General features: G+C 32.2%; 1 protein-coding gene across 16 annotated transcripts in view; it reads left to right on the forward strand.

Moving 5' to 3' along the window:
* The window catches only part of Fip1l1 (factor interacting with PAPOLA and CPSF1), a 73,283-nt gene that overhangs the window by 17,812 nt on the left and 37,047 nt on the right, over positions 1-18,424 (forward strand). For 8 of the 16 annotated variants that reach the window (XM_015482105.2, XM_015482106.2, XM_015482107.2 and 5 more), the window contains 2 exons: positions 1,552-1,661; positions 8,459-8,566. In XM_015482105.2, the coding sequence (XP_015337591.1) occupies positions 1,552-1,661; positions 8,459-8,566 (218 nt within the window). The remainder of the gene's footprint in view (positions 1-1,551; positions 1,662-8,458; positions 8,567-18,424) is intronic. The other 8 variants (XM_015482110.2, XM_048784481.1, XM_048784483.1 and 5 more) reach the window with 1 other exon arrangement.

Raw genomic sequence — 18,424 nt, forward strand, 5'->3', positions numbered from 1 at the left:
GTAATTTATGATAGAAATGTATGATGATAGAGCCATTTGTTTATATGAGGAAGACTCAGATAGGATCAGATTGGGGAAAATCAATAGTTTTTTGGCCAAGGCATCTTCGAGATTTCAATTAGACAAGTCAGATGTTGCATATAAATTATTTGTGTTCATTAGCACTATAATGTCAAGTCTGAGTATTCCTGACATCCCTAGACAGAGCAATGCATTTTTTTAAATTGTTTCCATAGCATCTTTTGTCTGTATTTTTCATAGCATTTATATATTGCATATTTTGAGGTCTGTTTTTCCCTGAGGTTTGAGATACATTGTATTTTTCTCTGATGTCTCAGCTTCTGGTATATAGTACGTGTTTTGTGGTTAATAAATGGTGAATGAATTATGTTCTGTTTTCCAGTCACCAAATCCTATCAGTTTTACTTATCACATGCCTGTCAGTTCTACTTCAGTTTTTCTGTCTCCATTGCCTTAGTGTTGATCCTTATCTCCTTAGGATCAGTACATTTTAAATAGACGTGTTGGGTGCTATTTAATGTAATTAATAAGTGATCTAACTGTAATGGCTTAAAGCAAGATTTTTTTTTTCCACATAATGACCTTTGGAATCAAATCAATGGTTCAAATATATTAGAGTCAAATATCTGAGATTCTCTTATCTTTGCCTTTGGGAAAGGACAGTGATGCTGAATTTAGATGGAAAGAGGACCATAGAATTTAGGGCCTGCGATATATTGTGATGTTATTTAAGTGGAGGACAACTTTGATTAAATTTAATAATTTGATGATTATTTTAAGATAGAAGTTGAGATAAAAGCAAAAGAGCATAGACACCAGTCTAGAGGAGTATAACTAGACCATATTCAGAGGATCTGATGGAAGCAGAAAGCATGGGCAGACATGCTTTAATAATAATAGACAAATAATAGACTAAATGGATACCTGGTTTGGAAATAAGTATAGAGACTGAAGAAGTATGAAGGAGACAGAAGATTGATGATAAGTTTTTAGATCCATAGAACTGGCAGATGGTGGTACTGACAGTGTGATGGGAAAATTGAAGAAATGGTATGGATTAGGGGCAGATTATTTGTATTTATGTTGCAGCAAATCTAAATAGAAAATGGTCAGAATGGCTAAAATGGCCACTAATTGTTTTGAATGAGGGTAGTGAACACAGATGGAAAAAATTCTTCAAGGCCTTTCTTGAACTCTGACAATTGGAGTTATACTGAGTATTTTGAACTCATTTATTGTATATCAGAAATAATTTGTGAAAGTTCCAAAGAGTTTTAATTTCTTGAGTATCTATGTGACAAAATTAATATTTTAGTAGTTGGAACATTTTGATCCCATAATCCATCTTGATGCCTTTCACTTAAGACTAATAAAGAAGTTAATTTTAATAAATATTCAGCCATAAAAATTTTTATATGTAACTTCATATAACATTTATAAATTTATAAATGTTATAAATTTAACATCTTAAGTATTTTGTGTTTTATATTAAATAAATAAGCTAATATTCTTGAATGTTTTTGTTTAAAGGTACAGCAGGGCAGAACTGGAAATTCAGAGAAAGAAACAGCACTTCCATCTACAAAAGCCGAGTTTACTTCTCCTCCATCTTTGTTCAAGACTGGACTCCCACCAAGCAGGTTAGTAGAAGAGTTGTAACTCAATTATTGTAAGGCATTGGTGTCTTTTATATTTAATTTGTGCTATATTAAGTATAAAGTTAGTTTCCCAGTGTTCTACCAACAAAAACTGGAACTTTGTAGTTCAAAATGAATTCTTTGTGAAAATATCTTCTGGATGCTATTGCATCTGGAAGAAGTAAAAGAAAACCTGGGTAAGCAAGAAATGAAGCACAGTATAAAGTTATGTGTATATATATAAAGATAGTAATCTTAGTAAAGGTGATAAAAATGATCTTGCTCTTGTCTGTGTATGTTATTTTTAAAGATATTTGGCTTCCTACATCTAAGGGTTTTGCTGATCTTAGTAAAAGAGGTGGTAGAAATTTCATTCTAGACATCTTTCAAATTAAAAGCATTTTTTTCCTCTTTGATCTTAGTGCCAGTACCTAATTTTGTTCCTTTAGTTCACAAAGTACAAGATATAACTTGCAAACGTGGAAAATGTCCTTTTTACTCAATTGTGACAAATGTTTATCTGTTTCTCCATTACAAGGATAAGGGCAAAGGATAGGCTAAGGCTTGAGAAGTTTGATGATGCTGGCAGTTTAATCTTACGTTAGATAAACGTGTCTGAAATCTGGGCCTGGAACCCAGCAATTTCTAGTTCTCAGCCAAGTTACTTACTATTTGTGTTACTTGTTTAAATTTATTTTGTACAGTTTTCTGTTTTTAATTGTATAATTTTTTATTGTCAAAAAATATTATACTTAATAATATACTAATGCAGGAAGAAACCTTATGGGAGCATATAGTTTAACCCTTAGGTACAGATTTTTTATTTTAGCCAAAATTACATATCAGAAAGTGGTCCAAAATTTTTATGGATTGTCATTGACACATTCAAATGTGATTATTTAAACTAAATGCAATCTCATAGATTGATAAGAACTTATGATAGCTAAAGGATATTGATTTTTGTAATTCATAGTATTCCTTTAGATCTTCCTCTTTTTTTTTTTTAAGGGAATCAATTTTCATTCATTGAGTTGCTGATGATTTGTAGTATAGTGTTATGAGCTTGGAATATGGAGTTATACTTCAAGGGTTCAAATTCTGTGTCTGAAACTTAATAGTTGTTTGTCTCTGGGCAAACTCCCACATCGTTTTAGGCTTGGATTTCCTAATCTATAAAATACTATAATAGCACTTCCTTCATTACATAGCTGTATATGTTAAATGCATTCATTTATGTAAAGTATTTCAGAACAGTGTGTGGTACGTAGAAAATATGCTGTTGATGTTTGCTGTTTTAATTAACTATTTAAAAATAATTAGCAGGTTTTCTGTACATTGCTTTTTGTTTATTATTTAAATTTAGGTCAGATTATATAAGATCTTATCCCATTATAAGAGCTTTGGCTTTTCCTGTCATTGAAATAAATGGGAAGCCATTGTCAGATTTTGAATGGAATAATTAGATAATCTTATTTAGGTGTTAATTTTCTGTTGAGCTGCTTTACTGTGAACATCCTATAGAGTAATTAAGGGAGGAAATGGTCCAGTTGGGAAGTTAACAGCAGTTATTAAAACGAGAGAGTTGTGATTTGGACTAACATGATAGTGGGGAGAAATAGTCAAATACTGGCTATATTTCAAAAAGTAGACCAGTAGCCTATTTTGATGGATTATGTATAGATTTTAGAGAAAAATAAATCAAGCATGAATACAAGGTTTTTGCCCTACTCAAGTGGAATAATGGAGTCCTTTTTATGGAAACAGAAAAGATTACTGGAGGAGTGACTTCAGAAGGGGACGACTAAAAGTTCAGTTTAGGGCATAATAAAACTGAGATGCTTTTTCAACATACAAATAAAAATGTGAGTGGGAAATCGGATATGTGGGTTTGGAGTACAGGGGAGGAGTATTGGCTAGAGATATCAACTTGAGATGAACACTGTTCAGTAGTAAATGAAGCTATGAAATGGAATTTGAGCATAAAAGAAGTATCAATAGAGAGTAAGAGAACAGAACTTTGAGGTATTCCTGTGTGGATTAGAAAAATAAAGGAACTCAGAAGGGACAAATAAAGAATAATGACTATTGAAGAAAACCCAAAGAAAAGGGTGTGTTTTAAAAAGAAATGATCAACTACCAAAAATTAAGAAAAGGAAGATTGAGAATAACTATTAGATTTTTATATGTGAAGGTCATTGGTGATCCTGACTGGGATCACTTTCAGCCATTCAAGGTAAAGTTAAAAGACTAGAATGGACTTAAGAGAAAATGGGAATAGAGGAGTTAGAAAAAAAATCTTAAAAAAATTTCAAGACTTCTAATTTTTTCAGTGGGGGCCAGTGCCAAGAAATGGAACAGTATTTGAAGGGAAGTGTGGCATCAGGAGGTGTTTCATGGTGAAAGTCATTGGAGCATTTTGTATACTTAGGGGTTGAGTTACTAGAGGAGAAATTGATCATGCAACAAGTGAGAAGGGGTCAGTTGTTGTAACACAGTCCAGAGGGCATGGACTATAACATGGTGAAGTTATCCTTAAGTAGGAGCATGGACAACAGACAATTTACTCATAACAGGAGAGAAAGAAGGATACAGGGCCCCATTGCATGTAAGTAGGTGGATAATGGAAATGGGAAAAGTTATTTCTCTCATCTTTTTCAAGTATGTGTTGAGGAGTAGTTAGGGTTCTAGGTGTTGAACTCACGGGTACTCTGTCACTGAGCCACATCCCTAACCCTATTTTATATTTTATTTAGAGACAGGGTCTCATTGAGTTGCTTAGTGCCTGTCTTTTGCCAAGGCTGGCTTTGAACTCATGAACCTCCTGCCTCAGCCTCCCAAGCCATTGGGATTACAGGCATGCGCCACTGTGCCCAGCGTAGCTAGAGTTTTCTCACAGGAGTGTAGGTTGTACCAGGTAAACATGTACTGAGCAGGTACTCAAGGGGTTGATAATAATGATGGACCATGGATCTAAGTAGAGATGGAGACAGTAAGGAGAGATGGGAGAACACAGATGGGCAAGGAACAAATAAAAAGTAGGTAAAGAAAGAATGGAAAAATTAGCAGGCCCATCATGACTAAAGAAAAAGTGAATAATTTATCTCTGCAACCTGTAGAAACTAAAATTACCTCGCATATCAATGCTGTCACTTTTGTGTATGAAGGACACTATTTACTAGAAAAATTGCTTTCTGGATTTATCTTCAGTTGACCAAAAGGATATTTTCTAGTCAATGTGAAATATTTTTTAAAAAAATTAATATAATTTTTATTCATATTTGTGGAGATTGGATAAAATCTTTGAAAATAAAATTTTATTGACTTTAGAGAGAAGAGGATAATTTAGGTGTTAATTTTCTGTTGAGCTGCTTTACTGTGAACATCCTATAGAGTAATTAAGGGAGGAAATGGTCCAGTTGGGAAGTTAACAGCAGTTATTAAAACAAGAGAGAGTTGTGATTTGGACTAACATGATAGTGGGGAGAAATAGTCAAATACTGGCTATATTTCAAAAAGTAGACCAGTAGCCTATTTTGATGGATTATGTATAGATTTTAGAGAAAAATAAATCAAGCATGAATACAATGTTATTAAAACATAGTAGAGGCTACAAAATAGGCATTTGAGTAATTAGCTGCACTGTTGATGTAATTTCTATATTTCCATTGCTAAAATCTTAGATTGCCTTACAAACTTATAAATGTTGATATGCTTGCATAGAACCTTATTAAAGAAAATTTTTGGTACCTTATCTGAAGAAGTACTGGGTTTCTAGTTTCTTATACTGCCCAGCAAATTGTTATACTTTAGTGAAAGGTTAATATTTAATATATTAGAAATTCTGCTTGATCTTCAAAAGGTTTTGTATTATTTACCTCTTTTGAAGTACATACATACAGAAAAGTGACATTAACAATTTACACCTTAGTAAGTTTTCACAAAGTGATCATACTCATGAAAATCATTACATAGATCAATAAATAGAATATTACCATTCTCCTGAAAGTCCCTGTTTTACCTTCTTCATTTTTATTTTCTTAATATTTTTTGACAAAAATTCAAAATTCCAAAGAGTTGGAAGAAAAATACAAAAAACTTCCATATACACAGATTCACCAGTACTAACATGTTGTCATATTTGCTTTAATTTCTAAGAAGTATTTTTCTTCTGAACCTTCTGCATGTTAATTGTGAACTTTACTTCCCTCTATCCCTAAATATTTCTGCATGTTTTCCTTAAGAGTAAGGACATTCTGTTACATAATCATAGGGCACAGTTATCAAAGTGAGAAAATTTTAATAATAATTGTATCTACATAGGTTATAAATTTTACCAATTATTCCAATAAGCCCTTTATTGCAGTTCTTTCCTTTCCTCCTGGAGTTAGAATTCAGTCTGGGATCATTCATTATATTTAATTCTTTTATCTCTTTATTCTTTTCAAATCTGGAAAAGCTGTTCAGCCTTTCATTATTTATATTGTGGTATTGAATTTTAGAAGAGTACAATTCAGTTGTTTCACAGATGATCCTTCAATCTGGGTTTGTCTAATGTCTCCTCATTATTAGATTTAGGCTTTGCTTTTGGCACAGTAGTAATATGTAAGTGATGTTGTGTCATTTCCAGTGCATTACTTGGGGATACATGATATCACTTTGACCCGTTATTTTACTAATGATGATAACCATCACTTACCTTGTGGGTGGCACCCTTCAGATTGCAGCACTGCACAGTTGCTGTTTCCCCCTTTGTATTTAATAATTTTGTGGAGAAACTGTGTGTAAATACCTCATTCCTTTACAAACTTCCCAAGAATTTTAGCATCCATTGATGGTTTTCATTTTAATCAGTTACTACTGTATTGGCTCAAATAGTGATTACAAACTATTATTTAACTATTTCTCTTCATATTTATTAGTTGGCATTCTACTTTTAAAATGAGGTTTCCCATCTACCTCACTTACTATCTCTTCGATTTAGTAATTCTTTTTTTATGTGTAAGAGAGCATGTATGTATGGCTTATAAAGAAGGCTTTTTTGTATATGTAGTATATAAAGTGTATGTATGATTCATGTGTACTCTAATTCATTTTGATGCTCAAATTGTACAGGTTTAGGTCAGTGGGAGCTCTCTTTAAATAGGCTTCTGTAACTTTTTAACGTGTCACCATTTTTTTTTAAATATTCTTTATTATATGTCATTACTAAGACGTTCCAGGCTTACCTTGTACTTTCCCTGCTTTTTCCCAAGAAGCAGTCATTTATTGAAGGCACTCTCTACCTCTTAGTGGGAAATGGTAATTAAAAACAAAGACCAGAGTGCTGGCTATGCTTATTGTACTGAAGAACCATTATTTCCAGGCCTTTTCAGTACTCAGGAAAAAATAATTTCAATATGAAATTGTCTGTATGCATGTTCTTTTTACAAAATTTTAATCATGAAATTATATTTCTTTTGCATTTAGTTCAACCCTAGAGTTCCTAATTCTCTTCTCTTCACCTATTCCATGTTACATCTCCCTTTTCTCACAGAGAGAACTTAGATCTCAACAGTTTTATAAATTTTCATTTGATTGATGTTCAAGTACACCTAAAATAGATTCAGAACTTCTCTACACTTACATTACAAAAAGCAAACCCAATAGGTAGAGTTCAAGATTCGTTTGCATTTCTTTTTTTTTTTTTAAGACTGAAGGTGAATAGTCAAAGTATTGCGTTCAAAAATATCCTTCAGTGGTTATGTTATTTAAAATATAATTTGTTTCATTATATATGTTTTCACTTTTTTAAAATTTTTTTTTTAGTTGTTGATAGACCTTTATTTATTTATTTTTATATGTGGTGCTGGGAATTGAACCCAGTGCCTCACATATGCCAGGCAAGTGTGCTACTGTTGAGCCATAGCCCCAGCCCCTAGGTTTTCACTTTTAGCATTTCTTTTTTTTTTTTTTTGCATGGTTACTGATAATTTTATTTTTTGCTTATGTTAAATATTGAAAATAGCTTCAAAGACAAGAATATCCAAAGGTATATAAAGACTTTGTCATTCTTGTTTTATTATTGTGAGATTTCATTCCATTTTGTTTATGGTTTGTTCTTGTGTCCCTTTTTACATAAGTAAGCATATATATTTTGCTAGTTTCTTTGCATGAACATTTTATTAGACTTTTAAAGGGCTGGCAAGAGTGTAAATAGCTGAACTTTTTATAGAGTATGTCACTGGGGGATAAAATTAACTTTGCAGTTTTACTGTGAAATAGTTGTTACTTTGAAATGGAATTTTAATAAAATATATGTATTTAGTATATCGGTTCTAAATACATATATTAGTGTATATGAAAATAATTAGTATTATTCTTAACTGGTTGCACTAACAATACCTATATCTGTTATTGAAAAATGTAGGGAAGGAAATACCAAAATTTTGAATAAGATTTTGTGAAACTATAGAAATTAATGTTATTCATTCATAGTCACGGAAATTTATTTTTTGATAATTTATTTTAACCTGAAACAAACGCTTGGTACTTTTCTTATTTCTACATTTTGACATCATGCTATGTTGAATATTTCTAAAAATATTCTTGAGTTATAATATATTGGTAATACTAGTATTTAGATGTCCCTAGTAGTCTTAGTTCCACAGCAGGTATTTTATATGACTTGAAAAGGATGATACTATAGGAACATGTTAAAGAACTTTAGCAAAATCATGTCAAGGAAAAAAAGAAAGAAACAGTACAAGGGGGGTCAGAGACAACAATATGTAAGAAAAAACATAGAAAATTTATCTCACCAGAAACAGCACCTCTTCTCAGTCTCAGACAAGTACTGCCTCCAGAAAAGCCAATTCAAGCGTTGGGAAGTGGCAGGATCGATATGGGAGGGCCGAATCACCTGATCTAAGGTAAGGCTATTTTTAAACATTGGATAATCCCTGATGTTTGGATCATCAGTGTTGTTTTGTCTCATTAGTAAGATAAGAAATTTCGATTAGTCTACCATATTTTTACCCCCCATATTATGCTTTTTTAGAGTATAGTTAAGGGTTTTTTAGTTACCTTATTAATGAAGACCTAGCATGTATCTTGCCACTCATCCTTCTGGCTTTTTATAATACATAATAAATTGTATTAAACCACACTAAAGGGTGGTCAGTAAATATTTTACTCTCCCCCTTGCTGCAGGTTATCTCTTCTTTTTCATATAATATCCTGTTAAAATATTCCCAGGTGCTTTTTACCACCTATGGAGTAAAATCTAACCTTTGAGACAGTATTTAGAGCCTGTAAAATTTGACTCCACTTAAATCTTTTCAATTTTTACACCCAACAGTAGTGTATAAACCTCTTATTCCATTAAGTGGGTCTACTGTCTGTCCTGGTTTGTACTATTTTCCTTATTGTTATGCTTTGATGACTTACCTCCATAGAATTTTGGTTTGTTTTCTAAATTTTATATTTACAAAGCATATAATCTTTTATCATTTCTCTGAGCCTGTGAAATAGAAGTATAACTTTATTCCTAAGGGATATAATGAGAAGCAACTGTGTTAGTATGTGAAAATGCATTACCAATATTAACCAGCCTGAGAGATTATGCTTCAGTGCCTGAAATGGGAATAAAGACCAAGATAGCTTCCAAATATAACCATAGAAGTTTTAAATAACTGTGGTATTGTAAGGGTATTTGTTTTTGTTACAAATTATTAGACTTTCTTTCTATACAACTTATTTTTTAAAGTACTTTTTGTATCTTATGATGATGGCTTTGAATTAAATAGTTTCATAACACCTTAAAATAAGCAAAGGGAAGAAACAATTTGACTTCTTAGATTTCTTTTTCTATGGAGTCTTAATTATATATTTCCCATGAGTTGTAAGAATTTCTAGTTAATTTACTTTAATAGAATTTCCTGTTAGGAGAGAATAAACTTAGACATTGTCAAAAGTAGGTATTCCTCTCAGTAAAAAATAATTTGACTATAAAGAGTATTAAAACTACAGTTTAGTAACTAATACAGATAAAAATGTGTTATCTGTGTTTTCAGTGTAGTGTTACCTGTGTTGCTTTAGCAGGTTAAAGAATGAAAATTTATATATCTTATTTTAACAGTACTTTTTTTCATATGTATTGTATACTAGAAATGAAAAATGTCCAGAGCTGTTTTAAGGAAAGAAAACTTTAACAAATGTGGACATGAACTTTTTCACACTTGTCATCTCTATGGAATCCAAAGTGTTAAATGCTCACTAATATAATTTCTCTGTTACTAACTTTATTTAGTGCATGGAGAAATACTTGAATTGTCTTTAAAGTGATCAGTAACATCAATAGCCCATTTAATTAGACAATAAGAATTTTAGTTATAAAATTATTATGCTATTGATAATGAGCCATCTTTGTATATAAAGAATAAAATTTTCTTAACAATTGTCTCATGGCTAAGTATTGGATTTGGATCTTAGGTGTAGTTTTGTCAGTAACTCCCTGTGTGAATTAAGTAGAGTCTCTAAAGTCTATTTCTTCATTACCACTGTGTAAAATATTGGGGCTAGACTGTGTAATCTGGAAAGCTTCTTCCTTTGGTCCTGAAATTTTTCTTATTTTCTGGTTAGTTCCTGGTTTATGATGAAATAGAAGATCTTGGGAATTAGGGAATTTGCCCCAGTTCACAGGTAGTTAAGCAGCAAACCCTGGGTTAGAATCCCTTCGCTGTAGGCAAGTTATCCTTTGTAGGCAAAGTGTCATAGGAATACATTAAATCCATTATTTTTTAATTTTAAAGTTTATATTTTTTTGTACTGTTTGAACATCTGAAATTTCTTTTATATCAGTCATTTACTTAGAATTTTAAAGATTTTGTTTCATTTTTTATATAATATTTTATTTCTTGAAACAATTTGGCTGGTTTATGGGAGAATATTGGTTCTCCTACCTGAAAATGATGCATCTCAGTGCTTACTCTATGTAAACTTCCTCCACACTCCCTTCTCCCCCTTTAAAAAAAAAAAAACAACAACTTTGGAAACAAAAAGAACCTCTCCATTCTGACTTTGTGATTATGTTGGGAAATATATGTAATAGGAAAGTGAATACTGTATTTTCAGTGCATTTTTTTGTATTTTTGAAAATTCCAAAATCCCTAGGTAAGAGCTGTTTTTCTCTTTTTAAGCATTGTATAAGTGTGTGTATGTAGAGTATATACACTGTATGTGTATACACACACACTTAATGTTAAAATAGAAAGCTAGATTTCAGCTTTTTTTTTTTCTGTTTTGTTTTATGTGTGTATGTGTTGTGTTTTTTTGGCTGGGGGATGCCAGGGAATTGAACCCAGGGGTGCTTAACCCCTGAGCCACAGCTCAGCTCCCCCCCCCTTTATTTTATTTTGTAGTTTTTAGCTGTAGTTGGACACTTGCCTTTATTTAATTTATTTTTATGGGGTGCTGAGGATTGAACCCAGGGCCTCACATGTGCTAAGCAAGTGTTCTGTTCCTAGACCCCCTTTTTATTTTTTAGGAGCTCTGTTCCTAGACCCCCTTTTTATTTTTTATTTTGAAACCAGGTCTTCCTAAGTTGCTTGAGGTCTTGCCATATTGCTGAAGGTGGCCTTGAACCTGACATCCCCTTCCTTAGCCTCCAGAGTTACTGGGATTACAGGAGTGCACCACTATCCCCAGCTCAGCTCTTATATTTAATGTAATTGAGAAATGTGGACTTTGAGGCATTGCTTAAATCTGAAGGTTGAAATTCTTTTAATAAGCTACTATATTTGAAGCCTTGGACTTCTTACCTCACACTAATAACTCTTAATTTGCATAACAATGTTTTTCAAACATTTTAAATAGTATTCTTTAAGCTAATTTGGTATCTATAACAATGGCATTTTATTATGTTTGCTTCATAAATTCAAATTTGTAACACTTAGAAAACCAATTAGAAGATTGGAGCACTTTTAGAAAATAAACAGAAAATTAAAATTCATATATTATCATTGATTGTTGGCTATAACCTACCCTAATATCCAGTTTATTTCTTGTTTCCATTTTATAGTATCAAATTCTTTTAGATAATGAATTTCAAATTCTGTTTTTTTTTTTTTTAAACGCTTATGTTCCTGTATCAGAATACTTTTTACCTGATTGAGATTCTTCAATGAGGATTGGTAAAATTGCTTTTCAGTGTTGAATCACTAATATATTAAAACCTACTTATACCTTGTATAATAAACAAGCACAAAACTTGTAATAAAACGGGATGTTTAATGCACATTATGTCTAAAAAAATCACTTCTTCATCTGTTCTTAAATACCTATTTTATGTGTCAATGAGACAGACCTTAGTGTATTTGAGCACTCTGCATGCTTCTATAATTTATAGCTTATGAGATTTTATGTGATTGGATGTATGAAGGCCTTTGTTATTTTATAAAAAGTTTCCTGGAGAGCTGTGATTTTCCTTGTCAGTGATAAATTTAAAGGCGTGAATTTAAGCATAAATATTGCAGGTAAAACTTTATTGCAAGCTCTGTACAAAAATGAATAAACTTGATTGCATTAATGAACACTTTCATGCCCTCCAGTGAGTCAGTTTGAACATATTTCATCTTTAAGCATTCAAGGCCTTTTGTTTTGTTGTAAATAAAGCTTAAAAAGTAACAATATTTCACTAATTCAGGTCCCAGAAAATTAGCGTGGAAATTATTGGTTTTTGGAAGAAGGCAAAGGGCATACTGAGTTGGGAAAGGCATACTGTAAAGGAGTATATGGAACCTGAAACATGGTACTGCAATTTTAGTATGCAAAAGAGCCTTTTGGCTCATCATAAAAATGAAGTTAATTGAATTTATGCCTCATTTGCAATGTTTTTCTTTATGGCTGAGTAATACTCCATTGTGTATATATACCATGTTTTCTTGTTCGTTCCTCTGTCAAAGGTAACATAGGTTGGTTCCATTACTTGGCTATTGTGAATTGTGCTGTTGTAAACATGGACGTGATTGCATCCCTGTAGTATGCTGATTTTAGATCTTTTGGATATATACTGAGGAGTGGGTACTGTGGATAGAACCTGGGACCTACTATCACTGAGCTACATTCCCATCCCTTTTTAGTTTTTATTTTGAGACAGGGTCCACTTAGTTCCCTGGCTGGTAAGGAATTTTTGATCCTGCTGCCTCAGCCTCCTAGGTTACTAAGATTATAGGCATATGATACCACACCTGTAAATCACAGGTTTTATCCATCTCTCTTAAAATTGGTGCTAAGAGGAAATAAATCACACCTTCTTGAAGATGTTTTAAATTCTGTGATTTGTATTTTGGATGTATGTTATTTTTCTAGTTAGGATTTTTGTTTAATAAATCCATCTGAACACTAGAAAATATTAAATTTTCTTTACAAAAGTATGTAATGAGTTTCACCTTATGTTAATTAATAGGCCTTGATAGTATGACTATTGAGCAGTAAAGCATTAAATATTAATTTTCAACAACTAACTTTTTTCAAGAAGAAAATCAAATGCCTGTTGGTCTCTTCTTTGAATATGTTCTTTATGTTGTAGTCTGTAGTCTTCACTTTGACTGTTTGTTGGAATTACTTGGGAGACCTTAAAAAAGTATTGATACTTAGACCTTAAAAAAATATTGATACTTGTTTTAAATAGTGTGATGTGCACTCTGGGCATCATGGTTCTTTCTTTCTTTCTTTTTTTTCTTCTCCATATTTTATTGGTGCATTATAGTTGTACATAATGATGAGCTTTGCTGTTACATATTTGTACATACACACAATATAACAATATAATTTGGCCAGTATCACCCCCAGCACTCCCCTCGCATCAATACTTCCTACCCTTTAATTCCTTTCATCCTCAAATCTCCCTTTGTTTTCCATGAGATCTGCCCCCAGTTTTCTTTTCCTTTTCTTCCCCAGCTTATGTATATCAGAGAAAACATAAGTCCCTTGACCTCTGGGTTTGACTTACTTTGCTTAGCATAGTCTCTAGTTCCATCCATTTTCCTACAGATGACATAATTTCATTTTTCTTATGGCTAAATAAAATACACACCATATTTTCTTTTTTCATTCATCTGTTGATACACACCTAGTCTGGTTCCATAGTGTTGCTGTTGTGAATTGTGTTGCTATAAACATGGGTATGAATGTATCACTATAGTATGATGACTTTAATTCTTTAGGATAAATACTGAGGAGTGGTATAGTTGGGACTTAATTATGGTGGCCCCAAGCCTAGTCTCTTGAGAAACCTCCATACTGATTTCCATAGTGGTGGTACTAATTTACAATGCCACCAACAGTGTAAAAAGTGTTCCTTTTTCTCCACATCCTTTCAGCATTTATTATTATTTCTATTCTTGATGATTACCATTCTGATTCGTGTGAGATGAAATCTCAGGGTAGTATTAATTTGCCTTTTCCTAATTGCTAATGATGTTGAACTTTTTTCCATATATTTGTTGGCCATTTGTATTTCTTCATTTGAGAAGTGTCTTTTTAATTCATTTTGGGCATAAGGATTCTTAAAAGCTCCCCAGATGAATGATTCTGATGTACAGGTAAATTGAGAATCATTTTAATGTGAAGACTTAATTCTGGCTGGGCATAAAAATTAAGATCAAATGCTGGCTGGGCATTTTGGATTTTGAAGTAAAATGATAGATTTAGCTATAATGAACTGACATTTGCATGGCGTTTTATAGCCTCATTGAGTTCTTTATGGGCTTTTCATTTAATTTATATTCTCTGCCTCTTTGGAAAGTCTTTTGGTTGGTAACCATTATCAGGTGAATTATGCTGCTGGAAGCAGAGTGCTAAATAATATATTTGCCCAAAAGAAATCCTATACATAAAAATATTTTCCCCAATTCAGGCTTTTCCCTCCATTTAAAATGTCCTTGCTTCTCATTGTCTAAATCCATCCTATTTGTCTTTCAAGGTTCATTTCTTTCCTACAGTAGCTTAAAAAGATGTTACACTGATTTCTGTGCAGAATTGTACAGCCATATCTTTAAATACATGATCTGATTTAGACATCATGCCAATTGCATCTGTCTTGGGAATATGAAAATACCACATTCTAATTTTTCCCCTAGAGAATAGACCTCTGTACTGTCTGCCACTCAATTCTCATTAGAAGCTCTATTATGAGAAAAATAGATTTCCATAAGAATATGCGATTCATCCTTTCTTTTAAAATAGCGATTCTCAACTTTTCCTTAAAGTAATAATCTTTTTGAAATTTTGCTGCAAACCATGGTCCCTTGTTTGAAATTTACATATATACACATGCATTTATTTAGGTTCAGGGCCTCTTGATTCTTCTTAGAGAACCATGTGTGCTAGTTAGGAACACTTGCTATCAAAAACATAGTAAGTCCTTAGATCAAGCCTGACCATTCAGAGGAATAAATACTCAGACCACATTGTTTTGCTTGCTTTTATTTTAATTGCTTCTTATTGTTATGCTTTGTATAGATAGCATCGAGGAAGATTTTGAGAAATAGCTCCGAGATTTACTTTTGTTTTGTTGTAATGTTGGAAACTTTGGAGCTTTTCAGAGAATGGAGTTACAATCCATTAGTGGTTATGAAATCAATTTGGTGATTCCTACCAATATATTGTTTATTTTGCTGTTTTCCTCTTATATATAAATATTAACATTAAATTAGAGTTGATTTTAATATTTTTTCTTTATGGTAAGCATTATCTCGTGAAACTTTTTCTTTAGGTTTTATATACTATCATTATGTTCTGAATTGCCATGCAAAATGTATTTCTCACTATGTTTTTAAAAACTCTTCAGCTCTCATACTTTCTCTTAAGTGGACTCAAAGACCAAAGTTTTTCTCCTTATTATCATCTATATGGAAATAATAATATTTATTATGAGGAATAAACATATGTAAAACCCTTATAGAACAGTGTTTGTCTAACAGAGTAAGTGCTTAATAAATACTGCTATTACCAGCAAAAGCAAACTTCAGAGGAAATGATTTTTTATCTTATGTACATTAAAGATTTTTATATCAAGGATGTTCTTTGCTTTGATTGCTAAAAATAAGTAGCTCAGAAATCAAATTATGGCAAAAGATTAACAATAAACCTTTTTACTATCTTTGCTTGGCCCCAAGTTTTCTATTAAAAGTTTTTGTTGCATCTCTGCAAGCAGCCCTTAAACTTTTTCTGAGATATCAGAATCATAAAAATATGATATTTTAATTTAATTCCATTATAATTTTAGAGATATTTTCATATTCATCTGTTCCGTGAAGCAAGGTAGAAACTCTTGTGAACTTTCATTACCTGTTTAAACCGTAGACTTGACTTGGATATCCAATGTAGTTAGTTTCTGTCTTAAGATTTTACTAGATGGTTGAGTTCAATTTAGAGAAGAGAATTGTTATAGTGGCATTAGCTATCTAGCTTATTGAACAAGTTTGCAGACCCCAATTCAACCTTTAGTACATCTTAAGTTATAGATTTCCTCATATTGAAGCTCTACTAAATGTTTTTATGCAATGAAATAAAAAGCTGTCCTTCAAGAACTTTCATAGAGGGCTGGTAATATACCTCAGTGGTAGAAGTCTTGTCTAGCATGCCCAGGATTTCATCCCTAGCACTAGGAAGGGGGAGAAAACGTTCATGGGATAATACAGCTCAATATTGTTTTCCAAATTATAACATCATAATAACATCAAATTTTTAAATTATTTGTGTTAAATATTATTTGCTTTTGGTAACATAAGTATATGCTGTGTACCTGTCATAAGACATTTGCAAGTAAATTTCATTTATCATTAATTAAAGGTAAATCTGTGAATGGTAAAAATGCCTGTGCAAAGAGGTCTTAATGAAAATGTAGGAGGGCTGGGGATGTGGCTCAAGCGGTAGCGTGTTCGCCTGGCATGTGTGCGGCCCGGGTTCGATCCTCAGCACCACATACCAACAAAGATGTTGTGTTCGCCGAGAACTAAAAAAAAATAAATAAATATTTAAAAAAAAAAAAAAGAAAAGAAAATGTAGGAAATTGGAATTTTCTGAACTTCACTGTAGGAATATACACTTCTTAAGAATGCTTTCTTGTATCCTTTTAGAAATAGTATCTGCCGTTTTGAATTTTTAGTAATCAGGCCATTTAAAGCTGGTGGGGGGAAGCGAATTTCTCTGACCATATTTAAGACAAATTTTAAGATGAATATTCTTGTGTGTTCCAGGTTTTTTGAAAACCTAAGGCCCTTAAAGATCGGTGGTAAAAGACAGCTAATTGAAGTCTTTCCCTTTAACAGAAAAGTTGAGAGTCATGTCTAGATTTGATTTTTATTGCTTTTAACAACTTGGGAAATTCCAATCTAAATTGTAAATGTAAACACAGTTGGGAGAATTTGGTCTTGACAGAAATAAATTTAAACATGGAAAGGGGACAAATTCTGCAACTGGGAACAGGGAAGAATAGGAAATGAAATAGTATAGTGAATATACAAATTTTGACAATGAAATCTAGGTATCAACAATAAATGATGAAGGAAATCCTGGCTCACTGCATACCTGTATCCGGTAGGATGTTAGAATCTGAGAAGTATATGTATCAGAGCAGATGGTGTGTACTTTGATGGGAAGTTGTGGCAGGCGTAGAGTTAAAAGATTTAGGATAAAAATTGGAGAACTTTTTTTTTTTTTTATATTGGAGGTGCTTGGAATTTTCCTAGATGTGAATGTTAGGATGGTTTCTCAGTTATATTGGAGCATATAAGTTAAGTGAACTCACTCTTGGCTTTTGAGACCATAAGGGAACCTAGGAAGTTAGGGATCCAGGCATAAAATTAGGAAGACTATAACTTTTATTTAAAATTGTAGAGAAGGGAAAAAATTGGCAGGAGATGGTATTGACTATGTACTTGATATTTCAGGTGTCATTATATACTGGTAGTAATAGGGGTGTCTTTATTTTTATGAGTAAAAATATTATTTGTATAGCTAAACTGTGAAACCAACCTAGATGCCCTTCAGTAGATGAATGAATAAAGAAAATGTGGTGTATATATATATACACAATGGAATATTACTCTGCATTAAAAGAGAATAAAATCATGGCATTTGCAGGTAAATGATGGAGTTGTAGAATATAATGCTAAATGAAGTAAGCCAATCCCAAAAAACCAAATACCAAATGATTTCTCTGATATAAGTATGCTGATTTATAATAGGGATTGAGAAGGGACAACATGGGAGGAATAGATGAGCTCTAGATACGGCAAAGGGGAAGGGAGCAGGCATTGGGGTAGGAAAGGCAGTGGAATGCGATGGACATCATTACTCTAAGTACATATATGAAGATCCAAATGGTGTTTTTATGTTGTGTACAACCAGAGATATGAAAAATTATGCTATATATGTTTAATATGAATTGAAATGCATTCTGCTGTCATATATAACAAATTAGAATAAATTTTTTAAAAATTATTTGTGGAGTGTGTTAAGGTTCATTTGAGATAGACTTTTGCTGATCCATTATTTCCAGAAGAATTTTAAATTTCTCAAATGGGAATTATTTTACTAGAAGATAATATAGCTCAAAGGAAAGGGTTTTAGGCATTGAGATCTGAAAGATTACAGGTTTGAAAATTACTTTTGCCATTTAATTATTACTTGGTGACTTCACTCTCAGCCCCAACTTTATCATATCTAACTGTACAATAATTTTTAAGTTGAGGATTTTTATGAGGTTTTTTTTTTTTTTTTTT

Source organism: Marmota marmota, unplaced genomic scaffold (assembly GCF_001458135.2).
Source record: "Marmota marmota marmota unplaced genomic scaffold, marMar, whole genome shotgun sequence".
Lineage (NCBI taxonomy): Eukaryota > Metazoa > Chordata > Mammalia > Rodentia > Sciuridae > Marmota > Marmota marmota.